Source organism: Microcebus murinus, chromosome 4 (assembly GCF_040939455.1).
Source record: "Microcebus murinus isolate Inina chromosome 4, M.murinus_Inina_mat1.0, whole genome shotgun sequence".
NCBI lineage: Eukaryota > Metazoa > Chordata > Mammalia > Primates > Cheirogaleidae > Microcebus > Microcebus murinus.
This window is the reverse complement of record NC_134107.1, coordinates 76,881,220-76,908,074: the sequence shown is the minus strand read 5'-3', so window position 1 is coordinate 76,908,074 and position 26,855 is coordinate 76,881,220. Positions and strand designations below refer to the sequence as shown.

Sequence of the window (26,855 nt, the reverse complement as noted above, 5' to 3'; positions counted from 1 at the left end):
GAAACTGGGAGTGGGGGGGCCGCAAGCCGAGGCACTCTGGAGGACTCATTTCCTCCTGGGAGTCCGGAGCCGCGCGCTGCTGTGGGCGTGAGGCCCGCAAGTGGGGAGCCCGCGGCCTCTGGAAGCAGAACTGCCTCCACGCAGTAAAAGGGGCTGAATGCTCGCTGAGTACCCGATATATAACTTCTCTGGGGAAGAAAAGAGCAAGCGAGAGGGAAGGAAGAGCCATTTTGCCATTTTATCCATTTATTATATACAATATTAAGGCACAAGTTTAAGCAGCAAAGAATAAGGAAATCTTTGGCTGACCAACGGCATCAATATCTGCTGTGGGGGACACGTGTGCTCTTGCACTGCCCCCCACTCTGTACACAGACCCATCTGGCTGTACAGCTCTGTACACCACCCCTCAGTACAGACCGGCAACACGGAGACACCAAAATGTTACACCCAGATCCCAGGGGCGCCTGGGAAGGACAGAGCACACTGCACGCTGCCACCAAGCACAGCGACGCACACACACGGAGTGGGCGGAGAGAGTGGCACCACGGGCAGGTGAAGGAGCGGCTGTGGGAGTTTTGGCTGCAAGCAGGTGCCCACGCCCGCCCTTGTTTCACAGAATTTTTCGCAGATCCTGTAAGTGCCTCATGGAGGAGGTGGCTCCGTGTCCCTCCTCAAAAGGGAAAAACGCCTCGATTCAAATAAAACCACTGTGGATATATTTGCTTGCATTCTGTTTAGTAATAAATACAGATGTCTATGTGTGAACAGAATCCTAGGCAGAATCACATGTAAACACAACACTGGGCATCAGAACTTCAGGAGCTGATATAAGAAAATGCTGCGTATGCACTGCATTATATAGAGAACAGTACTGCAATTCTGTGAAGAAGCAAAGATTCACGGCAAAGGAACACCTCAGTCACAGCATAACACGACAATAACATGCACCTAAGTATAACACGGTTTTACAGAATCCCTACTGGATGTTTATACTAATGAATATGCACTTCCTTCTGTAGTGTATGCAGAGGTGTGAACACATACGAGGCATGGCAAGAGAACAGATTTTTAAAAACGAATCCACTGGGAGTTACACGTACTCATGAGTATTGTCCTCCCTTGAAGTGGTCGCTCGGAGAGGCTCTGAGTCCAAAGACTCATTCCAACAAACTTCTTAGGAATTTATTTTTAGAAACAAAAATGGCGTGACTTAGCTTAATTGCCATCTTTATTCATCAAAATGTGCTATAAAGAACTTGAGATTATTTCCAGAACTTAAATCCATCCTCAAAGGATGAAGATTTCTCATCTTTAAGGAGAATCAAAGCAATGTGCCTGGCACCGAAGGCCATTCTAATAGAGGAGTTCACAAAATATTTTTACTTTGGCAGCACTGCAGTGAATCAGTATACAATGTCCCAAAGGGATGCCTTTTAAGGAAGGTGGGGTGAGATGAAACACTTGTATCTTCTGTATATTAAGAAAAGAAATCCCACACATAACCTTCTAGTCATACCTCATATGCATACACTTACATGTACACATGTCTTTATAGGCCATTAAATTACTAAATGGGAAAAGGGTATACTACCTACAAGAAAGAGAAAAAAATTGCTCATTCGTTCCAGAAGAAATTCACTTACAGAAATGCTAACCTGTGCATGTTCCCAGCTGACCTGCTTCTGGTAACTTCTTAATTACTCTGCCCATCTCCCATGGAGCCACACATCAGAAGCAAACCCATTAAACAATCCTCACATCAAATGAAGACATTTTAAATACATTACTTAATTAACAAAAAGAAAAGAAAAACCAACCTTTATAAAGCCTGTACCATGGCAGCCTCAGCCTTTTGGGATGTGGGGATGTCAATCGTGGGCTGGACACTCTCTGGCTACTTAAAGCCTTTGCCGCTTAAGAACATCTGTGGGACGCCACTTACTATGGCCAAGGTAGTTCTTTGCTTTGGAGAGCAGAATCACTCAGAGAATGCCTAGAAACATGCTCCACTTGCTCCGGTGTGGACGTGGGGCAAGACTTTGGCTTTGGAAAACACATCTCTTTGCTGAGCACAGTTCCCTTCACTCTAAGTGTGAACTCCCTGCCTCGAAACCTTGCAACCTCCCAACCTCTTCTTCACTGTCCCCCACTGTCCCCCAGACTCACCTGATGTCTGTGCTCACGTAAGTCTCTAGGACTGAGAAGCTGCCGGGGAGGGAGGATTTCCCACTCCATCAGCACTTGGCATGAAGGAGTCTCAGCCACTGCATGATGAGGATGCAAACCAGGTGAGAACAGGGAGGAGTGAAGACTGGCTGGGAAGACAGTAGAGATGGCAGAGATGCAAGGGACATTCTCAGAGCCTCCTCCCTGAGCAAAGGAACCACTGAATTTTCTGTTCCAAGTTCAGAACTCAACTGATGCAACTGTCTCGGTATCCACTCCAAGCCTCGTGAAGTCAAGCTCCTACATGAGTTCCAAAGAGCAACCAGCGCAGGACTGAAGCCAGAAGGGACCCATCACTCCCTGCCCTCCCAACCAAAGCCCTGGCCTGCATGCTCAGTCAGAACACCCCCAACTCCATACTGTCACTGGCTGCCAGCATCTGGGAAACAGAAAAAATACTGAAAGAAGAGAATGCTAAGAAAGTCTCCTGCACATGCTCTGACAATTTTGGAAAGTAATGTTTTTTTCCTGGCAGTTTAGCTGTATGGGCCTGCAGACAGCAGTAGTTCTTCTGTACAGAACCATCTACTGCGTGAAACTCTAGCATCAGACTAGACTTCAACTTCTCAAATTCCACATAGTACGCAGGCAGCACACAGAATCTGCCAGCTAGCACCTTCAAGGATACTCTGGCATGCCTTCACACGAAACTCAAGCCAAGACCTTTCACCCTGAGCCAAGACCCTCAACTTCCATAATCAGAATTTACTGGAAGGTTTGAAGAAGTCTAGGCCTCTGGACAATGAATGCAGAGCTGTTTTTTGGTGTATTTTGTAGCCGTGCTTATAATGGAACACCATGATTTCCAGCTATGCCCGGTGTTTACAGGCAATTCTAGGAGTTCTGGGGTTAGTCCTATTTCTTAGGCCCTAAGAGGCGTGACACCTGTGTGCGTGCAGGGGTGAATGCACGTGTGTGTGTGCATGTGCACACACACGTCACAGATGGGGGACGGAGAGGGCCAGGATGTGGCACCTCGAGTTAGAGGCTGTACAGCCAGGGGCTGGCCCAGCTCCCCTTGCAAACCCTTGTATTAATCCCCAGCTTCTCCTGGCTGTGAGGCTTCAGGAAGGGACTTAACCTCCCTGAGCCCCAGTTTGCCCCCCACACCCCAGGTGGCTTGAGGACTAATTAAGAGGTTTTTACCACAGTGCTCACATACAGTTGGCACTAGGAAATATAGCTGGCATTATTTTTCTGAAAATCAAATGTGACGAGGTATTATACACTGCCCAGAACTCAGAGTGGGCACTCCATATATGCAGTCCCTTCTTCCTACGTATAAGCTGGGCCTCAGGAAAGCTCTGATGATGAGTGTTGAGGGCCCTGGATTGGCAGCAAATCTCCCTTTAAGAGAAGACACTTTAAAGCTATAGATCCTTTTCTCAAGGAAGAGTCTTGGTAGGTTAGGAGAAAAAAATATCCACAAAAGGCCACAGCACAGCACAGTTGAGGCCCTGAAAAATGGTGACGTGTCCGTTTGTAGTCTGACAACTGAAACACTTGGCAGTTCCGGGGGGCCGAGAAGAGCAGGCGAGCACGTGCCTGAGTGTGCCCAAGAGGTGTCTGGGCATGAAGGCCAGACTTCGGGAGAAGCTGGCTGGGGCTCTTGCTCTTACCCATGTCTGGGGAGACAGCCCAAGTTTGGGGTGGCCCAGATGTGGCAGTGGCGGCTGGCGGAGTTGACTTACCTTTCTGTCTCTGGACACTTTCCTTTCTGGTCCATCCCCAACATAAATTGGGTTAAAAATGTCCTTGAGAGAGTTGGTTGCCATCACTTGAACCTGATCCCCATGACAAGTGATGGGGAGCAGAGGTTGGCATGGGACCCCTCTGCCACCTCCCCACCCACAGCTGCACTCAACCGTCCACATTGACAAGCCTTCCCGTGCCCTCTTCCCACACTCCAGGGCGTGGGGCAGGCTCATCGCTCAGCCCCTCGGAGCCGCCTCAGTTTCCCCATCTGCGCAGCGCTACTTTGATGCTCGCGGCGTGAGACTGGAGGAGGCTGCACCAAGCACAGAGCTGGAGAGGGCCGGTCCCACCGACTCCGCCACATGGGATGGCTCAGATGCCTGTCTGCCCAAAGCCTGCCATTTCCTCCTACCTTCTCCAGCCTACACCTCTTGTCCTCCCTCTGTCACCTCAGTCCCTCAGTCTGGGGAGGCCGTAACTGTGCTCAGGTTCCACTCCAAAACCAGTCTTAAAATAAGCTACCTGAGCAAAGTTTCCCAAGGGCGCTGTCTTTAGTGTTTCACTTGGGAAGTACTTGGAAAAGTCTCAGACCTGGGGCTTTTATTTTCCCCCTAAGAAAGCAGGAGGAAAGGGAAAACATAGATACACAGACCCAGCTGACCCGGAGGGAGAAAAATACCAGGGCCCTGATTAGCTTTTCTTTTCTAATCCACCAAGTCCTAGATTTGTAAAGGAAACCAACATCTGAAGGGTTGTATGTGAAATGTCACAGCAAAGGTACAAGAGGCCCGCTACCTAACTCATTCCTGGCTCTTTTCCACGGCATTTCTGCCTCACTTTGTTGTATAAGTTGCACCAGAACTGAAATCTTGAAAAACCTGACCACAATGTATATATACGAGCCTGTTAGGTTACAAGGCAAGTTCACGACAGACACACTGATGCCATGGAAGTCTGCAGGCTCATCAGCAGTAACCAGAGGAGTGCAATGGGGCAGGAGTGGCCAGCATGCTTGTGAGCCACCTGACAAGACAGTGGTACAAGGGTGCCTGGTGAGATGCTGGATGCCACCAAGACAACTATTTGTAAACTGTCATCTGTTTCCTGGAGTGCTGTCCTGAAAATCTTCCCCAACAGAGCCATGGGGTGGAAACATCAAGCTCCTTGGAAGAAAGCTGATGTGAGACAGAAAAAAGCCAGTGCCATGATCTTAATGCAAGAAGTCACAGTGACCCAAGGAATCTTCTGCCTCCTCAAAGCTCACCTGGCTCACAGTCAGAATGAGATTAACAGCTGCAGCCCAACTATACAAAGATGGAAGAAGTAGCCAGGAAGCCAGCGTGTGGCTTTGTCCTACTGGCCACTATAAACACAGTAGGAACACTGACAGTTCAGATAACGCTCTCATAAACCCCACACCTAAGGAAGGCTGCCATGTTTATTAAAAAGAAATAAATAGAAGGAACAAAAAAAGTTAATTTAAAATTAAAGAGAATAAAGTAGAGACAGAGATGAACTCAGAGAAGTCAGGGAGGATAAGGACTAAGATCATAATGCTTCCATCCTGTTTAGAAATAATGCAGAATCCAGAAACCCTAAGAAGCCCCATAATCTCCTAAAAATCCAAGCCAAACAGGTGGTCAGGTGAAGGCCACCTTGCAAATTCCCCATCACTCCTGGACATTTCTTCTCACTGCCACACCCACACACACTTCCAGGACACCCCACAGATGGCACAGGTTATACTGCATTATGCCAAGATGGGCTCTAAAGATTTCTAGAGGTTCTTTCTAAACCAAACATGCTAAGAGGCAAGGAGAATGGGAGTATTTCAAGGAAGATCCATGTTCGGATTTATCTGTTTATAACCAGAGAATGGGGGTACACAGAACCTCCCCAAGAGATACATTTTCTGTACAATGAAAAATTCCATTTCCTATTTCTTCTTAACTTTTGTTTCCAAACCTACATGAATCTTCTCTCTCCCACCATATATAATAAAAATCCATAGCATTCTCTTCCATCTTCAGTCATGTAGGTCTGCTGTTTTTGTTTTTAACATTTATAAAAAGTGTTCTTAACTAATCTGAAATCTTTATCATTTCAAATCATTCCTGATTTCTCATCCACAACCTTCTCGATCTTTCTTCTCCTTCTCTGCCACTTTCCTTGTTTGTCAATGTTCTGTTGTGAAGTTCCGCAGGGACGGTGCCGTTAGATGAGAACTTCCATCATCTCTCCATCCGGGAACTCGGGCTTGTGCAGCAAGCTGCTGACGCGGCCTCTGTGGTCAGGTGACTTCCCGTGGCCAGGAGAGTTCTCTGCCAAATAAAGAGGAAACATGAGCGGCCCATTCTTTAGGAGCGGGCAAGCTCTCTCTAAAATGGACCCATTTCAAACCCACCACTCACCCAGGATTCTTACAAGGCCAGAGAGAGCAGCCAGCCCACAGTGGGAAAACACAGGGTGACTGGCCCAGGATTCAGACACAGATAAAAATCAGGATGGTGATGGAAGAGGATTAAGTGGGTGACCATGACGCTGGGCCTTTGTGTGGGAGCCCCTCACACCCACCGTCCCTCTACTCAAAACTGCCACGTGTACACTTCGGGCCAGGCATGTTCTCTGCTTTACTTGGAAAAGTGCATCCTAATGATTACATCTCTAAAAAATGACAACACTGTATTTACTTGTCTGTTTTGAAAGGTGAAAATGAAAAGCCCCGTTGGAGGAAACAGTTAACTTATGCCCTGAACAGCCCCCACCTCCTCAAAAGAATTCCTGTGAGGGGCTGGCTCCATGACTATGATCAGTCCAAGGTCAAGTCTGTTCTTCCCCTGGACACTTCTGGACTCATTGCAAAGCTCACGTCTCCCAAACTGCCTTCTCTTAAATATTTTAAACTACTCATGAGTCCTGGCCCAAGTGCTGTTCTGTAGGTTAACGGACTCAGCAGTTAAGTCCACTTCCTCTTTCAATCAGGACGTCCTCCAAGGAGGCCCGAATCCTGGGCAAGTCAATGTCTTGAAGGCAACGTCTATGAACCGATGGCTGTGATGTCCCTGGTGCCTACTACTAGCTCCCAGACACACTGGAAGGCACTAACTCCCTGACATCCCTCAGAGGGTCCGTTTTCACCCCTTCTGGAAAAGGGTTAGTTATAAAGCATGCACTACTAGGGTAGACTCAAGCGATATACTCATTTTAAATGGCAATAATAAACGAAGGGTGTCTATACATGTTTCATTTCCGTAATAAGAAAGAGCACACACAGCCCAAGGGCACTTGGAGAACCATAATCATTAAAATAAACCCATAAAGTTGAGAGCTGACCAGTGCTCCTGCTCCCTTCTCCAGCTCAACCAAGCACCCCTCTCTCTCAGGCCGGGCAGATCCAGGGTTTCCAGGAGTGTAAAGAGATGGGGACCACATACCCAGTTTCTCCGCGGTCCCTTTGGCCGCTGGGTGTTTCAGGACAGGGCTGTTGGAAGGGGCCGTGCTCAGCCGGCCTCGGGTGGGGAGGGAGGCCACGCTGGGCCAGAAGAGCTCCGCGCTTTTGTCCGTCTGCGTGCTGCTGTCCTTGCTGCCCGTCTTGGCGTGGGCACTGCTGGCCGCCGTGGCGGAGGCTGCAGGGGACAGCGCTGAGGCAGGTGCGGGTGGCAGCAGCGGTGCAGAGGCGTGCTCGTGGTGCTCCTTCCCCAGCAGCAGCCCTGAGGACAGAGGACATTCATTTTCAATGACATTCTTTTTAAAAAAAGCTAGTCTTGGAGACCTTTTCCTTCTCAACTGAGGATTGCTTCATTCATTCATTGCATCATTCCCCAAGCATTCAATAAGAACTAATTACGTGCCTGATAAAAATGACAAACAATGAGAGAATAAAAAAAACCCGAAAGATCTAGTCTTCTCCCTAAAAAATCAGTTTGGTTTTTTTTTTTTGGAGGGTAGAGAAGTTGTCAAGTAAACTGGTTATAACATAATGCGATAAATTGTAGGATAAAATAATTCACAGGGTGGTATGAAGGAAAAGAGAAGAGGTGACTCATAGCCAGAGGAGGGGTGTGGAGGTTCCTGCCAGGCTTTCTAGAGGCCCTGCTTGCTAACCCAAACGTGGCCCAGGAGGGCAGGCCTGCAGCAGTGGCTGTGTGCTTAAGTAAAACTACAAGGCCTCCCTGGTCCTAGACATGTGCCCACTGGCCTGCTGTTCTACTGAATAGTTCATAATCCCACCCCGCTCTCGGTAATGAGTGGGGCCCAGAGTCAAAGATAAATATGCTTCCTGGTAGGGGCAACCACTCGATTGTTTACATTAGCCCCTAAAAGAGATATCTACAGTGGAAATCTGTAGCCCACAAGAAACAGGCAGCCACCTGGGCTCCTGGGAAAAGCCGCTTAGCCCTCTCCTTCCCGTCTTCCCCATGAGTAGCCAGGCCAGGGTGGAGAAGAGGGCGTGCTGGCTACAGAAAAGGGCAGCATGGTGTGCAAAGCTGTCCATTTTCCTCTAAGCCTTCCTGCAAAGCCGGGCAGGACGGTGACATTTTTATTTTTAAGTACAGCACATATTCAGGAATCTGCCAGCGCTCCAGAATGCTAGCCTATAGAAAGGTGGTAAGCACAATCAAGTATTTGTTTGCTTATCTTGTTAGCTAGCCAGCAATTCACAAAGCATCCTCACCAGGGCTATTTCAAGGTGCCCATTCATAACTCAGGGCAATTCGGTGTGTCTAGAGCAATGCTCCTTAAAATGCAACGTGCACCCCACTTACTCAACTATATTTTTAAAAGGAAGACATGATTCGGTGCATTGAGCCTGGGACTCTGCCTTTCTAGCAAGCTCCCAGGTGAGGCCCATGCTGCCGGTCCAGGGACCACGCTGTGTGTGGGGAGCAAAGGTCTTTGCTCAGGTGCTTCGCACATCATCTTATGTTATATTTCACAGCTTTCCTCGGAGGTAGGTCTTATCCTCTGTCTTACAGAGAAGGAAACGGAAGCTCGGAGACATTAACGTCTCACAGCTAAGAAGTAGCAGAAATAGGTTTCAAACCCAGCTGTGCCTGGCTTGGAGTCCAACCTAGGTTCTTTCCTCCTCATAACCCTGCCTGCTGACACTCCGGAGTCCGGCAGGATGTGCTGGAGGGGCGTGACAGGTTGAATACATCGCTGGCCAGCCCTCTCTCCTGGGAGCCCCTGGGCAATCACGAAGGCATACACTGTTACCTCCACATCCTTCCAGAGCCCACCAGGCAGGAGACAGTGAGCACACATGGGTAGCTGTGCTGCTGCCTGGCCCCTCCGTGTGTGTCCACGTGGACACCAAGTACAGTACAGAGGATGATACCAGCACAGAGACCTCAGCAGCCTGCCTCCAGACCACGGCCCTCAGGCTCCCAGGCCTGGTTTAGACATGCCGAATAGGGGATATGGACACAGACACCAGAGAGACGCCTGCCTGGCTGGATGTCACACACGGGCTTCTCCCAGGGACGGTTCCATCGGAGCCGGGCAAATTTTCAACTCCTTAACCAGGCCTGTCTGAGCACTGCCTCCCTGCTCTCTAACTGGGCTGGGGGCTGAAGTCCTCGGTTTGGTCTTTGATGATCTCAGCTGCTGTCCACACACGTCCTCTTTGAAGTGCGTTTCCTTTGAGGCCAGGGGCTGCTGCAGCCACCAGTGGAGGGACTTCAAACAGAGATTCCGGCTGGGAGCCTCTGATCCCCTCAGCTCTTCTGGGTTCATATGGAAGCTCTTATCCCCTTTGGCACAAAGCAGCCAGGCTCCTCTGGGGTCCCGTGCTGAGGAAAACTGGCTCTCGGTTCCACAGAGAAACAAAAACACTCGCTGACCCGGGGAACTGCATCAAAGCAGGGCCGAGTGCAGGGGAAGGGTGCTGGGGACGCTGCCTGCTTCCTCCCCAGCTCAGCCCGCCTGCGCCCGTCCAGGACACCCACTCCTGGCTAAGACTGCACTTGCAGACCGTCCTCGGAACTCTGCCTGTGTAACCGCACAGCAAAACCCACCCCAACGTCCCTTCTGCTAGAGAGCACTTCTTCCAACGTGCTCCCCTCTGTGTCATTGGGCCCCCACGGCCCACAGGGTGCAGCCGGCAGACATTGTCCTCCTTTCCCAGACTCAGAAGCAGAGGTGGAGCCCGCATATAACTGGCCTGGGGCAGGGCCGCGTTCTGAGGCCTGGCGTCTCCGGGTTTTTCCATCAGACCATTCTGCGTTATAAGGGTCACCTCAACTTTCAACAGTAATAGAAGCTAATTAGGATGAGTCACCCCACAGCTAACAGCGACTGCAGTGGTATAACCTTTAGAATCTACCCAGTGTTTCCACATACTTCAGTGAATTCCCACAACCCAAGTAGGATAGACTTTCCTCTCCATTATACAGATGAGGAAACCGAGAGGAGATACTCAGTGGTATTTCTGTGTCCCACAGCGGCAGGAAGGAAGGGTGTGTGGCCTTGCATTTCAGACACTAGTCTGTCTGGGCGTGGGGCTCACCTATGCTCCCCTTCCAGGTCTTCTCCTCCTTCTTCTCTTCGGCCAGCTGGCTGCTGGTGAGCGAGGTCTGGCGGGAGTGTGTCCCAGTGGCCGCCGCGATGGACGGCACGGAGCGGGCAGGCCGCAGGCTCGAGGTGTCTGTCTTCCCGGCATCTTTACGGGATCGCTGCTGAAGGACCTTGATCATGGCATCCTTCTCTATGATTTTGGCATGGAGATTTTTAATACTGTGAAACCAAACCAAACACTTAATAGAAATCCATTTGGTTAGAAAAGCTTGAAACATTTCTCCCAGGCTGACCCAGGACTTTGACTGTTAAGTCAGGAGCATCAAGTGCTGTGCCAGTCTTCCAACTTATAATCTCCAAATTGCCTAAGATGGATCTTTCGTCATAGATCAAAGGGGTGCACCCTCTCTCGCACCTCAGGAGACTCTGGACTCCTGGGAGGTGGTTAGGACAACCGAGGCCATCTACTAGGACTTCCTGGACCAAGGTGGGCCCAGGGACCACACTTAGAAGGTCACCTATTGGGAGGGTGATAGGGAAGCATGGAAACAGGGTGAGCTTTCAACTAAAGCCAATTTCTCTGCTGTCTAAGAAAAAGACAAAAAGATGAGCAGGTTCTCTGGAAGAAAATAATTCCTCCCGCACCCCACCTCCTATGGTCAAAAATGAGAACCCGCGAATACCTGAGTTCTTTTCACAATGCTGATAGTAACTCACTGAGCCTGTCCATCTGCAAAACAAGAGGCCCAGCGCTCCACAGGCCCTCAGGTGGTCAAGGAAGGCAGGCTACTTTTATTATGTCAAAAAGCCTGCTGGAAATCTTGTGTAGCCCATCAGAAGAGTGCATTAGCTAAATAAGTTCTTTATTTTTGGCTGGAACATATAAATGCTGGTTTAAAAACTCTGAACCTTGGAATATGATCTGTTTCTCTTTTCTCATAACGTCTGGAAGGTTGTAGAAATAACACAGGCATCTACATTCTTCTGTCATAAACTCAGCCTGAATCTTAAAACCTGCTTCCGACATGCAGTTTCTCCCAGAGACACCGGCACTAGTCCTGCTGCCAAGTGGAGCCACTTGCTTAGCTTTGAGCCTGTCCCTTTTCTCCGTGGCAGAGTGTGGAGAGGAGAGGTTTTGGAGACTTCAAGCTCACAGCCGTTCAGAGCAGGACAGAGATGCAGTCCTCTCTTGGAAGGGCTGGAGTGTGAGTGCAGATGTGGGCTGGCGGGACCCTCTCAGGGCCTGGGGGCAAGCGACCGCACACGGCTATCCCTTACGTGTACTCCATGTCCTGACACCTCCTGTTGGCCTGCGCCACCTCCTCCTCCTCCTGCCAGATGTGGGCCTCCAGCGAGCTCTCCCCGTAGCTGCCATTCCGAGAGTGGTTGATGATCGTGGTGTCCCTGGCAACACAGGACATGCATTGAATGGAGGGAAGACTTCTTGCTTTGTTTCACCGCACACAGACTCAGAATGGAGAGGCTGGTGTTCATGCTGGAACAGAGCCTGCTCTGCACCTCCTACTGGTTCATAAAAGCCCTCTCCCCCTTTCCCCAGCTCAGTTTTCAATCTTGTCCAATGTTGATACTGATACCAATGCCCTTGAGGAGGCAACCACAGGGCACAGGGCTAAAAATATCTCTCGGCAAACTCCTCACTTACATTTCCCTTCCTAGATCCTGGGTAATTCTCTTCCTAAACTTGATAGAATTAAGATGGTATCTAAGGAAAACAAAACAAAATTCAAAGATCAAAATCCCCTGCCCCTTCTACTGACAGCATTGTGTATTAAGCTATGTGGCATGTTATGAATATGTCAATCAGGCACCTACAGGTTTCATCTACTGACATATGGATATTATTGTTATTAATATATTTATTGATGTTTCCTTGCTTGTACTTTTTCATACTTGTCCTATCTCACTTTTCTAATTAGAGTTCAAGTTTTATTTCTATTTATCACCCGTCTAGCACCTCTCTCGGTATTTTACGGTACAATGGGGGCTCAGCAAATACTTGAAACTGAGACTGATCTCCCAGACAGCGAGGCTCCAATCCAAAGTCTTCCTTCACGTTTACACTCTGCCTCCTTCTTGTTTTATGGGCCCCTGCCTATGATTCAGGTTAGCTCAGTGTAACAAACATGCTGGGTCCCAGGGCAGAAAGATGAAGACAAAGACACTGTCCTGGACAAGCTCAGTCAAGGTGGGTGCAGCGAGGGGAGGGCAGATGTAGGTAAAGAGCAGGTTACCTGCAGGCAGCTGTCTGAGTGAAAGCAACTGGTCAAAGCTAGCTGTTGCTGCCTCTGGTTTTGTCAATTTAATCACTCCTAACTAACAGTGATTAGTAAAAATAAGATAACTGTGCCATCTGAGTGAAATTAAGTACATCTCAAGATGAAAGGCACAATAATGCCTCTGATTACGTGAGTAATAGATTAGTATGACATGATCTAGCCAAATATTTCGCATCTCTTTAACTTCATATTTCAATGCTATAATCATATTAAAAACCTCAAGGCTCTTTTCTAGACCATCCCGTAATAACAAAAAAGAGGCCCTTCTTTCACTCCTTTTAATAACAGCTGTCAGTCAATGGGTATTGATTTCACGCAGGGATTGGGTAGGACACGTTTGATTCTCACGACTTGTGCGGTAGGTGTTTTATCCTCAGCTTACAGAGGAAGACACCAGAGTTAGGTGACTCTTATAAGAGCACCCAGTTAGTGAACGGTGGAAATGGATTCAAACCTAGATATTTACAACTCTAAAGGCCATGACCTCACATGGCCTTAACCATCACCCTACACTCCTGGAAGTTTCATAGGCCTTTATGAAGAAGGCCTCAAATGCATAAAGATAAAATAAAGGAGCCAGAGGGCATGTGTGAGAACATGGCACAAAAAAGTGCAAACTGTGGCTGAAGATGTATCAAAATAGCCAAATGATGTAGAAACCAAAGCAAAATGCTCTCGACATATTTATAAAATTATAAATTCACCCTATGGGAGACAAAAAATAATCAATAAAGTAATTAGAGGCTAGAAACATTTTCAACCAATTTACTTCTGGAGGATGCACATAGAGCCAGAGACAAATTTAAAAATTCATGTTTACACTGCAAGTAAGGATGGCAATACACAATTAGATGAAAACAACTTAGCAAACACATAAAAATCTGAAAAATAATACACTGCTTTGAAATGTATAAAAAGTTTTACAACCTTCCCCACACATAAAAAATAAGCTCAATCTCTAAACATCCTGATTAACAGCATCAAATTACATAAAGATGGCAAAACCAGCTGGTGTGCAAAAATTATTTTCTTTGTTTAAAAATCATTGCTTATAAATGTGAAGTATGCATCTGTGCCTGGGAAGTCACAAAACTAATGGCTGGAAATAGTCATTTTTACCAATTTGTCTGCAGCCATTTAGCATCTAGATGGTAAGAGCTCAAAATTCCAACCTTTCTTAAAAATGCTTCATTTTCCTTTTTTTCTCTTACTATCAATAGAAATTACAGAGGTTTTCTCTGAAAAGAACATTTAGATTGGAGCCAAACATCTGAGCTTTTCTGAACCTATTTCTCCCCCATCCCCAGACTGTGGGACGGGTAAAGAGAAGGGTGGTTTCCCATAGAATTAGTAGATGCTCAATAAACATATGTGGGAGCAAAGAAGTGGGGGAAGGGAGGGGTGATGGAAAGGGACCGCAGGCATCCATCCGGGACTCCAGAAAGGGCCAAGAAGGGGAACAACAGGAGTGAGTAAATCCAGTGAAACTCCTGTTCTCTGGAGTAAGAGCCATTCCCCCTTGCATAAAGGATGAAGAGCAAGGCTGGGCCTAGAATTGTGCGGGCAGGTGACTATGTTTGGGATCTGCCTGGTCCTCTCTCCCCCACACTCTTCTGTTCTCACTACATGGTCTATGCTTCAGACCTGCCCATCCCCCTCTTCTGATTTTACATTCCATGCCCATTCATCCCCACAGGGCCTGGGAGCCCAGACGTCCAATCTGATAAACCAATGGAAGTTGAAACAACAATGACACATGCAGGCCCCTGTGCCATCCCACCAAGGTAACAAATTTACACTGCTATTGGGGCATGGGAGGTAAGTGACACTCAGAAGGGCTGTCCCAGATTGCACACCCACAGCCAGTGACAGAGGGAGGAGCCTTGGGTATAGGTGTCTTGCCTCCCCAAGCCAAGTTCTTTCCATTAAAGTCACACGGACAAAGGAAACTCCCAGGGCGGTCACAGACAGCGATGCATTAGACCAGATCTGGCAAAGAAGGCCAAATCTCTCTGGAACTTTATGATGGTCTGGTCTCTCCAAGATAGAGAGGTGATCTAGTTATTAGCTTGGGAAACAAAACACTGAAAATAAAAACATTTCAGTTATGTAAAAAAAAAAAAAGAAATCAACCAATCTTCCAAAGGGCATCCCCGTTACCACCCATATGGTGCAGGGGCTGAACTGGAAGCTGCAACTTCCCTCCAACTCCCACCCCACGGCTCCGAAGCTTTGCCACAACACAGCCATCTCAAGTGTCTACTCCTACTCCCGAAGTCTCGCTCAAATGACTATTGTGGCCAGTTTCCCCTCACAGCATAGACATGCATAAGTGATATGTGAGCACTAGAAAATGATTCCACAATGATTATTTCCCACATGGGTTTGTAGGTCTTCCTAGGTACAAGAGTGCTATGACGCCCAGTGCAGGGGCCCGCATGGTGACACTGCTCTGTGCATTTCCTAGAGCTAACACCTGGGTATGCCACTGGTGATTCTTTCCTACCTGAGTAATGAACCTGAGAGCCCATATACATCTTATAAAGCCTTCTCTCTCTGTCCCAACAGGCCTTCTTGTACTCACTAAGGAAACAATCCTTCCCAAGGCCATGTGGAACTGCTACAGAACTGGTGGCATCCTTGTCTTACTCTCCTTTCACTTGGTTCATTTTTCTGGATCAGAAGTCCAGTTTTCTGGTTGTTCCTTTGACATTTGAGAATCTTACCTGACCCTAAGTTTTGCACCTGACCTGAGATCCAGCAACCAAAGGTCAAAAAGAAACTACCTTGCTCATTCAGGCAACAATATATTAATATTTTAACAGAATGTTTGTGAGTTATTTTTGTAAGTTACTGTGCATTTTGAGCTACTTTTTAAGGGAAAAATAACACTTTGTACCTACAAAAAGAAAGTTAGGCAAAAGAGGTAAAAACTTCCACAACATCATTCTTAACAATCACATAGCATTGCACTGTACGGATATGCTTTAAATTGGATTGCCTTTTGTTGGACTCTGGGCTGTTTCAAATGTATTACTATTTTCAACAACACCGAGACAAACATCCTCAGACATAAATCTTCAGGCACTTACATAATGATTTCCTTAAGATAAATGTCTAGAACTATAGTTTTGGAACCAAAGGGAAGGTACTTATTACCAAATCCCTTCCAGAAATGCTGCACCACCTTGCTCTCTGACTAGCAACACAGCCGTTGAAAAATCATTTTCAGCTGACCTCACTCCCTGGGCAGGCCTCTGGCCCTCTCTAGACACCCTGTTTGTGTTGTTTCGATTTCTTTTCCTTTATGACCACCAGGGTTCCGCCATCTCACCTCTCGGCTGCAGCGGTGGCCGCGGCATTCATGGCGAAGTGCCGAATGGTGCTCTCCTCCAGGTACTTCTGCTCCCACTTGGTCATGTCGGCCTCCAGGGCCAGGATCCGCTCCTCCTTCTCCCTCACCAGCTCCATGAGGGCTGGGGCGTTGTATTCTGGCATGCTGGCTGGCTGGCCATTTCCATGTTTCTAGGGGAGCAGAAATAGCATCTTGATGCTCAAAACCACGTCAACCCTGTCTGCACAGCTGCCCACACAGCACACACATGCCCCCCCAGATCCTGCAGCAACTCACACGCCATCCTCACGCCCTCGCTCCCTCTCTGCAAAGGTATGCAACCCCAACTTAGGGAGTCCCCAAACTCATCTATTACATTTACTCCTCACAGAGCTCTGCAAAACAGACACTTTTATGGATGAGAAACTAAGTTTCCGAGAGGTTAAATGAATGGACCGATGTCTGTCAGCCAATCAGTAGCAGGGTCAGGGTTCAAACCCGGACCTGCCTGGCTCCACAGCTCATGGCGTTTGCATGACAAGAAGCAGCTTGTCTAATGCAGTTAATTTATACCTAAAGCAAGAACAGGAATTAAGCCGTGGCCTCCTGGTCTAGGACACTTTCTCCAGAATTCAAGCAAGCGATTCCAGTTGTTTGTTTCCCCGAAGCCAGGGGGAAAAAATGGAAAGGCAAAAGAAGTGGGTGATGCCCTAACTTGCAGGCTCCTTAGCTGCAAGTCTGGGAAAGGAGGTATGAGTACCCACCCTACACCGGTCTGAGAGTGAGAATCAAAGTAGATCATGCCTATGAAAGCAGAAGACATTGAATGCAAGGCAAGCTCACTTTTCAGCCCTTTTCATCAGTAAGAGAAAAAAAGTGGTTGTTATCTGGATTGCTCACAAACTGAAATAGTCATACTTCAGGTTTTTTCCTTTAACTTAGGGACACTAATTCCTCCAAAGAGCATGGCATAGAAGACAGTGGAGTTTTGAGGAGGTTCTGACTTCAGACCAGCAGTGGAGATGGGTCATGCTGGGGTCTCAGGGCTAGGGGCCCAGTCCTACCTAGCGTGAGCCAGGCTCCTTCGCACCTGAGGGGAGAATGATTTCATCTTAGTTATTCTACGTCCCTTAGATGCACATTCCCCTCTTGTTTTCCAGTGATTGCAAATTTAAAATGCAGAGCTGGGTGCAAGGTGAGAGCTATGTGAACACTATACCCAGAACCACATAATGCCCTGGATTAAGAAAAGGATTGAGGAATTATCCACAGCAGCAGCTGGGCATTTGAGCTACACTAATGGAATCTCGTCCTACCAGAGAGAACAACAGGCCTATGGGCCTTTTTGTAAACCATATGTTTCTATTCAATTGTTTATAGCCACAAATATAAATTATTCTAGCAAGTGGAAGCTTGCCAGTGACCAACATTTAAGTAAGAACACAGTGTCAAGCACTTGGCTGTCCTCACCTGACCTACGCAGGAAGTCACTGACCCCATCTGGCCAGGCACCCGGACTCAGGCAAGAGGACAAATGAACTGGTCCACCTAGATGAGAAGCTCCCCTATTTTTAGAAACTTTCCAAGAAAAAGCTCCCACAGCCTCACTAAGCTGCCATCTATGCTTGTCAGTTTCTATCTAAATCCCGTCTGTTACCATCTCAGCTGGCTTATTTTTGCAGAATCCTCTTGACCTCACATGAGATCATGACAACTCTTCACAGCTCCCCTAATTCAGGTCATTAAGAGTTATTTAAACAAATGCATGAATGTCAGCATTCAAGGGTACAGAGGCAGCATGGTCCAATGGGTAAGCGTGCCAGCCAGAAAAACAGATTGAGGGGCAGGTGGGCGGCCTCTGCCGCCCACTCAGCTAGCAAGTCAACCAGTATTCACCGGGCTCATACCGTGTGCCGGGGATGCGACAGTGAGCAAAACAGGTAACATCGCTGCACTCAGTGTGCTCACACGTGACGAGTGTCCAAATCAGCTACATGGCTGGCCCCTTAACTTCCCTGTGCCTCACTTTCCTTTTCAAGAACATTGTTCAAGAACTTTCTCTCTTCTATTTTACAGGACTACTGTGGAAGACGTGAAACTTACTTTGAGCTATCTGTAAAGAAGATGAAATTGCGAGTTCTTAAAAATGTAAAGTCCCCTCCCTCTTATATTTTTATTTCTCTTTCACTTCTCTCCCAGTTTCCAATGAAATTGGAATACTACTTCAGCTCCCATGGTAGAGGAGAGGTTCCTTATAATAACAGGAATTGTTCATTGAGAGCTTCTCTTTTCTGCTAGTTCTATTGTCCTGACCTATCTTTCTCTCTCCAGCCCCCTCTTTAATCAGCCACATTTCTTTCAACATTTTTTTCAATGGGGCTAGAGTAGCAGGATTAACGGGAGAACTGGGGAGAGGACATCAAGAATGCCCAAAGCCTTCAAATGACTGCGGGAAATGATGGGAATATGAACAACAATGACAGCTATTCTTCCTTAGTAAATTGCTAAGTGTAATGTGCTCTGATAAGCACTTTGTGCAGACTTTCTTGTTTGTAGTTACAAGCATGAGATAAATATAATTTATCTGCCTCACTTTACAGACAAGAAGTAGAGGCTCAGAAAGATTACTTACCCAAGGCTGCTTTTCTGGTAGGAGGAGGCAGGATTCAGCCCTGGTTGGTCTAACCCTAGAGCCCATGCTCCGAATCAGTACATGATTCCATGCCAATCTGCTCATCCCCAGTGTACCCACCCTTCTAAGGGTCCAGGGCCCCTCACCCAGGACTCTGTGTTGGAGGGGGCTAGATGAAGAGGCTCAGCTGTGTCCTGGCCTCAGTCTATGGGCAGAGCCTTTTCATGGGGTGATTCAACAAGTTCTCTAAGCTACTCTCTCAAAGAATAATGCCCTGTGGGAAGTGACAAGGCAGTATGGTTGGTCTTACTATTTGGTTGAGGGTAGAGGTGACCAGGGGCCTTGTGATAGCGTGACCTCAGTGTGCTTTCTAAAGGGGTCAGATAAATGCCTCTTTGACACAGGGGATGGGGAAGGGCTTGGCCTTTCCGGGGCTGCCCACGTCTGTGCCAAGAAGGGGCAGGCACACGCATGAGCTGCCTGATGGTGAATGAAGGGGGGGGGAGATCAGAGAGGTCCTGGACACCCTTTTCGCAAGAGGCCAAGTTCCTCAGATGACTCTGTCCTCGTGAGGCAAGTGGAGCTACCTCCTGCACCAGCCCACAGGCTCTGCTCATAAACTGAGGTCAGGACACAGCTGAGCTTCTTCTCCAGATGTGAATTTGACCCAACTTTATCCTTTATAGTATCTGTCATGTGGAGCTAGTGAAAAACTCAAGATTTTTTGGGTGCATTTTTTTTTTGTCATAACATGTTTTTCCTTTTCTGGCTATAAGATCATATGTGCTCACTGGTAAAATTAGAAAACAAACAAATATTAAAGAAAAAAAATACAGGTTGAGGATCCCAAATACAAAAATCCAAAATCTGAACACTTCTATTCCCAAGCATTTCGGATAAGGCATATTCAACCTGGACTTATGTTTTTGATGAGTACGTAGAGCAACAGGAAAATTCCTGAGTGTATTTCACATCACAGGCGATGGATTAATGTTCTCATTAAAAACAAAAACAAAAACAAAAACAAAACCAAAACCAAAGTGTAATACTGTTTTGAAGGAGATGGTGAGCATCACAGTGCTATTTAAAGACTGTCTCCCTCTTCAGTCTCATGTCAGCCATACGCAGCTGGGCCTGCTATCAGCTCCCAAAGACAAATCCAAAATGCAAGCTGAGTAATTTCCCTGGAGAGCCTCAACTCTGAAATTTCTGTCCCTCACTGGTGCACAAATTTGTCAGCAGCCTTCACGCACAGCGGGAATGTTGTTTTTGCCCGTCTGAGGAAAAAAATGTGGGTGAGTGTGCATATGGTGAATTGCCTTCTGTGGCAATTAAGATATTTTTCAAATAATTCTAATTTCATGTTTTTTCTTCTTCTTCTTCTTTTTTTTTTTCCGAGACAGTCTCACTCTGTTGCCTGGGCTAGAGTGCCATGGCGTCAGCCTAGCTCACAGCAACCTCAGACTCCTGGGCTCAAGCAATCCTCTTGCCTCAGCCTCCCAAGTAGCTGGGACTACAGGCATGCGCCACTAAGCCCAGCTAATTTTTCTATATATTTTTAGTGGGCCAATTAATTTCTATTTTTTTAGTAGAAACGGGGTCTCACTCTGGCTGGTTTTGAACTCCTGATCTTGAGTGATCCTCCCGCCTCGGCCTCCCAGAGAGCTAGGATTACAGGTGTGAGTCTCCACACCCGGCCATGTTTCTTCTTCTTGATACGCACTAAGGGTAATGGAGTTGAGTCTAGTTTCACAGTCTGGTTTGGAGATCTCGTTGGCTGACCTCCAAACAGACCACCAAGGAGAAGTAATCTAACTCTAGGAGGTGGATGGCATTAACTGGAAAAGAACATTCTTTTTTGCCCTAAGAATTGAGATGTGTCCATTTGGTCAGCCAAAGACTTGTAAGTGTCTGCCGTGTGCCAGGACTATACCTGGAACCAGGGAAGCCCTGCCCCGCAAGTTGAGAAAGCTGAGATCTCAAGAACTGAGTGACAGAGAACAGCTGAAGGGCGTAACTCCAGTGCTAGGAAATGTGGCACGGAATGTAAATATCAGAAGTCCAGAGGCAGACCCACCCTTCCGTACGAGCTATCAACTAAGCCAACATGGTGGGAGGCTGGGGTGGGTTTTTTAGTTTTCTGGGCAATCTCACTAATACCTCCTTCCCCAGCCAAGTGCACACACCCAGAGGGAACTGCACGGGCCTGCCCTGCAAGAGGGCTGAGCTGGCCTGAGTGCATGCCTTCAAGTGTTTTTAAGTGTTTCAACCACAGCCACTATGCCCTATCCGGTAGATAATTCCATGGAGCCCTGCCTAGCGTCTCCCTGGTATCCTAATTTAGAGCACACCCTTCATCAGCTGCATAAGAGGCTCTGCCCAGCACGCTGGCTGATGATGGACAGGCTGCCTGGAGCCAGGAGCCTCCGACCAGTCTTCCTCCTGCCTGTGTGGCACACATGGCCCCTGGATGCTTCACTCTGTGCTTACAGCTGAGTTATATCATCAGCAGACAAGGGAAGACAGAAGGGATAGCAGCTTATGGCTAATATTATTTTGGGGGGATGGTCCTGAACTCCTTCCTCTCCTTGACCTCTGCATCACATCCTGCTAATTTCACTCCCTTATAGCCCTTGCCTCCAGTCCTCCAAGGGTTCCCACTGTCACAACACCCGAGACTGCTCTGACAGCCTTCAGGCTGGCTTCTGACTTCAACATCCACCCTCCGACGGTCCCCTGACACCACGGGAGACACCTCCCCGACTCCTTGCACCATATTTCTCTCCAGCATAAACGCCCCCCCAGCAGCTGGTGCTCCGTGGCCCACAGGAGAAAGCCCCACCTCTCCACGTGACCAAACGCCCTCCACGAACTGGCCTTTGCCTGCTCACCAGCCACCTCCTTGGCATCCTCCCCTAGCTAGCTGCACCCCGCCGCCTGGACTCGCCATACGGTTTCACAGCCCTCTCCTCCACACATACCCTCCCTCCAGCTCTGATGTTCTTGCTCCCGACGGCCCGAGAAACTCAGCTTTCAAAGTCCCGCTCAAAAGGCCTCCTCTGCGAAGTGTCTAAAGCTGCACTCCCCTCTCCCTGGCCCCAGGTCAGTGACTGCTTTCTCTGTGTGAGGACGTCTGTCACTGCACAGTGAGTGGATGACTCAACTCCTCCGCTGGTCGCTGTGGGGCCCACTGAGGACAGGAGACCGTTTCCCTCTGCATCCTCCACGCAGACCACAGTGCCTGGCCCTCGGCGGATGCCCCGCATGTCCGCTGAATGAACACATCTGATTCCTCTGCCGGCCCACGCCCAGACCCTCACCTGCTGCGTCCTCAGCGCGTCCAGCTCCCTCTCCAGCCAGGTCCGCAGCCTCCGCTCCATCTGCTCCCGCTTCTCACACGCAGACTGGAGCTGGGTCAGGGCCTGCTGCAGCTTCTCAACTTTCTCCACGTATGCTTGCTTCTCTCGTAGCTGAGTGGAGAAGAGGAGAAAACAGCACAGAATTTAGCCCAGTGATTCTCAAAACTGGGGTGGAGGTCACAGGGTCAGATTAGCTGGGGATCCCATTTAAACCACAGGTGCGGGTACCTTCCGCCACCCTGCTTCTGTCCCGCAGGTGTGCTGGGACAGAAAACATTTACACAGAGACCAGCAGCTACACCGCAAATGGCTCAGATGTTTGGAACTGAAGACCTCTCTGGGGCACCTGCCTTTGGTAATCTGTACAGCTTTGAGCTCAACGCTTGCTTACTGCTTAACGATTACTACATTCACAGGCAATGGAAATGAGGTTAATAGTTTTAATATCATAAAGAAATGCTTATTTTATAATGTTAAATGAAAAATCCAGAACCAAAACATATATACAACATTATCACAACTTCTGTCTGCCTGCCTATCTACCTAGTTATCCATGAACCAAAGACTGGAAGGAAATATTTAACACATTAATCATGTTTTTCTGTATGACAAAACAACTTTTTTATTCTTTTCTGTATTTTTCAAATTTTCTATAATAAATATAAACTACTCTTTTAATAAAATATTTATGAATGTATACATGCATGCATGTGTACCCATTTGTGTATGTTTGAATGCATACAAAAATTTATTATAGATATTTACAAAGTAACTTTCTCCTTAAGATTTCAAATTCCCTTCCAGATGAGCAGTTGACAGCCCTGAAGAGACAGGAAGGGCATAATGAATACTCAAACACCACAATAACTGAGGAGATGGAAATTAAAGCTCAAACAAATAAATATCACACCAAGTATGGAACAACTTCAAACTCTTATCCTCAGACTTTGGTTTCTTCCAATTAGGAGTTTGGCCTATGTTCATAAATCCTGGGCACATTTCTAACTTTCTGGGAATTGGCTGGTGCCAAAAATCTAGCATTTACTTGCTCTGGTCCTGGGTGAGAAGACACCAGACGCTATTCCTGTCATTCTGCACCTGGCTATGCAGATGCCTTGCAGGCGATTCAATCCTGAGTTCAGCCCATGCTTACACTGGCAAGTTGGAACACGCCGGTGATTTGAGAGCTTGCTGCTAAGTGCAGTTTCTAATTTAGCAGGCAGCACTGCCGTGAGTTATGCCTACATCCTGTCCTACCTCAAGCCACTGGACTCAAATGGAGATGCTTCTGACCTTTCAAGGAGCAACTTTCCAGACTTTTCTCTATCTGCTGTTGGGACTGAATTTCATCTGGCCCTCTGATTGCTCAGTTCAACAGATTCTAGGACCTAAGTACAAGTTTCTGTGCTTCCTAGAAGTGTCATCTGATCAAATATTTTGTGTTATACTGTTCATCCACCACTTACTATATGCTCCACTGTATCCAGTTTTCTGAGTGTGTAGCCACCAGAACATTTGCAGCATGAAATTTATCTATTTTGGTCCCTGCTGGGCAGTGTGAACAGTGTGTCTCCAATACCTGGAATAATGCCCTACCTCCAGTAGGCACTCAGTAGAATTTGTTAAATGAATGAATTACTATTACCCTTAAGAAACTACAAGATCCTTAAAGGCATGAATCTGTCTCCTTTATCTTTGTATTAACCTTAAGTCTAGCAAGGCATATATCATGATGGGGAGGATTAATAAGAGTAATTATATCAGCCAACATTTTCAGAGCACTACCATGCCAAGCATTTACTTTATATGCATTATCTCCTTTAATCCTCCCAGTAACAGTAAGAGGTAAAGTCCTATATAATTTCCATTGAAGAGATGAGAAAACTCTTGAAGGTTAAGTGACTTGCTCAAGGTCACACAGCTGATGGAGCCAGGGTTCTCAGTGACAGCAATCTCGCTCTAGAGTCTGTTCCTAGCCACTGTGGTAAATTATGGGAGGCACTCAGTGTCTGAACTGAATTAAGGCTGTTCAAAAGAAACTTTAATATGAACAAGGAGTGATATTGGAAGCCAGACACATGAGGCATTTTGGAGAGGCTACATTCAACCAACCGAAGATTTTATATAAATAAAATGTCAAGAAAAGACCCATAGTGGTGATTATAAAGGACCTATCTTCAAGGAGCTCACAGCTAATTTTTACTTTAATAGAAATATTAAAACTAAAAGATTTTGCAAATCACAAATCTCCATTCCACACATGGAGGTGGTTTCAGTGATGACAACACTGAGGAGCCCTTGCCTCCCTGCTCGGACGGACCTCCTGTCTCTAGGGGCTGAGGTCACTTTCTGTGGTGGACATTTTCACATTGAATAAGTTCCTTAGTGGTGACAAGGAAGGTACTGTGGGGCTGCATTCTCAAGCTAATATTAAAATTGCAGTTTCTACACAGAACTTGTGGGGTTTCAAAGGCTTCTAACAGGCAACGTCTTTGTTTACTTAACATATCTTCCTCTTTAGTAGCTTTATCCTTGCTGCTGAAGTTTGCTGAGACATCCGAGTTACCCAGCATCGGGAGATGTTTTCTGAAGGGACGACAGTTGGATTAATAACAGTACTGCTTTCTTTGTGCCAAGTACCCAGCTAAGTACTTTATGGAGACTATCTCAGTTAAGCTTCTTCAGCCCCCAAAACAGAGGCACCTGACGCCACCCCAGGAAGCTGGGAGGTGCAGGCAGCAGGCTCCTATCTGCCCAGCTAGACCTCCTGCCTTTTCTGCCTCTCCATCTGCAGCCTTGAACCCCTAGCCTGGGCCTCAGAAATGGTCACTCTAATTCCTCAGTCAGGCTTAACGGGAAAGTCTACCTCACAAAACTTAGGCGAAAAGGTTGATTTCATCAGAAACTACTCAACCTGTAATGCTTGAGTGGAACCACAATTTCCTGGATGGGGGGATCACCACACGGCTGAGCCAACTTCTGGAAACTGGAGACAGAGCTGCGGAACACCACCTCCACCCCACCCCCATCAGAAGACTTTTGCCTTTTTCTGAGCAATTGAGAATCCAAAGACACAGCATTGGAACTATTTTTTAAAGATCGTTCGTCTCTTTTCTCTGCAGGCACCCGTGGTCTCCAGGCCTTCTATTTATTTCCAGCCCTGGACACCGGCCAAGCAGGGAACCGTAGGCTGGGCTTCAGTCGGAGGGCGAGCCCTTTGCTGATGGCACTCACATGTGCCTTTCATACTTTGCCTGGCTCTGGGATAGATAAAGTCTGTTTTTGTTCATTTTTATTTGGGAGATTTCCCACATCCCTCCCCTATTCCGATTCCTTGAAATTGGCTCTGATTAAAGCAGCTGGGTTAGGAAAAGCATGTGGAGACCCCCTGGGCTCTGCCCCCACCCCCAGTCCCTACCGCCCGGTCTCACCTCCTCTTCCAGCTTGATGACCCTCGCCTGGGCGTTGCTCAGAGCCTGGTCCAGGATCTCGATGTGTCTGCGATGGTCCTCACTCGCAGTCCGCACTGCTGCTAGCTCCATTTCTAACTTCTCCTTTTCCTTCAAAAATTCTTTGTCTAGAAGGGGGACAAGAAGAAAACCACCTCTATCCGAAAGTGCTCACTTTCTGGGCTCACTGCCAGGTCTACATCTGGCAAGGATTAAAAATAAAAAGCCATGCAAATAGTAGAGGATTGAGTTGCTGCTTTTGCTCCCACTTAACAGTGATGGTGGATACGGTAAGGATTTTCTCAGAAACCACTGTTAACTACAGATACGTTCCAGAGAGGAGGAGTACACATAGAACTAGTGACCCTGTGCTCTCAACAACCCGCTTCTCTACAACACTGACTTTCAAGCTTCCAATTAATCTTGTACCTGCTATTTCATTTTATGCTCACAACCTCCCCTGCTTCCATCTTCCAAGCCTGTGATATTAATACTGCTACTAATATTCCCATGCATAGAACCATAAACCAAGGTCCAGAGAGGTAAGCTCTTCGCCTGGGGCCGAACAGCAGACAGGAGCTTCAAGCCCAGGCCTCCAGTCTCTGGCTGGATCCTCTTCCCATATGCCCTGGCCCCACATTTTCCCCTAGTCCTGTTCCAGACAGGAAAGGAGCAATGCTTTGGATTGAGGAAAGCTGCTTTCCTCCCACTCAGTGACAATGTAACTGAACACTGAGTTTCTGTGTGTGGTCAGCCAAACTGTGGGTCCTCAGTTACTGTATTCACCTTCCTACACAGACTTCTTTACCATTTTAGCTTAACAGGCAGGGTAGATGAGAAGTGCCATGAGACGAGTATTTCTTGTTGAAAACATTTTTCCTGTGACAAAAGCATTATCTTTTAAAAATAATTAGAATATTTAAATATGTTGCTTCTAAGATGGAAAAAGTTGAACAAATGTTATATATAAGAGAAAGGGACTGGTTAAACAAACTACTGTCAACTCTGCAATAGAAAAGGATGCAGCTATTAATATTAAAGAAGAGACTATTAGTGACATATAAAAAATCTTCATTATTGAGAACAGATGGTTACAAAATTATATGAACACTATTTCGTATTTATGGAAAATGAGGCATAGAGTTGTAACAGCAGCAGTGGCAATGGTAGTTAGAAACGGATTTCCATGTGCCCACACCACTGCAATGCTCCATCCTAGTTATCTCAATCCTCCCAGCAACCCATACTGAAATATGGAGATCCCGAGCCTGGAAGTGACACTAGCATGTTGACAGTGGTTGCATTCATTCATTATTCTTCCTATAGTTATTCACTAATTTAACA

General features: G+C 47.2%; 1 protein-coding gene across 3 annotated transcripts in view; it reads right to left on the bottom strand.

Moving 5' to 3' along the window:
- Positions 1-228: 228 nt before the first annotated feature.
- Positions 229-26,855, bottom strand: part of AMOTL1 (angiomotin like 1) — a 171,462-nt gene continuing 144,835 nt past the window's right edge. For all 3 annotated transcript variants that reach the window (XM_076002448.1, XM_076002449.1, XM_076002450.1), the window contains 7 exons: positions 25,494-25,639; positions 22,024-22,173; positions 16,072-16,262; positions 11,719-11,844; positions 10,433-10,659; positions 7,359-7,634; positions 229-6,245 (listed from right to left, as the gene is read on the bottom strand). In XM_076002448.1, coding sequence (XP_075858563.1) covers positions 6,139-6,245; positions 7,359-7,634; positions 10,433-10,659; positions 11,719-11,844; positions 16,072-16,262; positions 22,024-22,173; positions 25,494-25,639 — 1,223 coding nt within the window. In that variant the 3' untranslated portion in view covers positions 229-6,138. The remainder of the gene's footprint in view (positions 6,246-7,358; positions 7,635-10,432; positions 10,660-11,718; positions 11,845-16,071; positions 16,263-22,023; positions 22,174-25,493; positions 25,640-26,855) is intronic.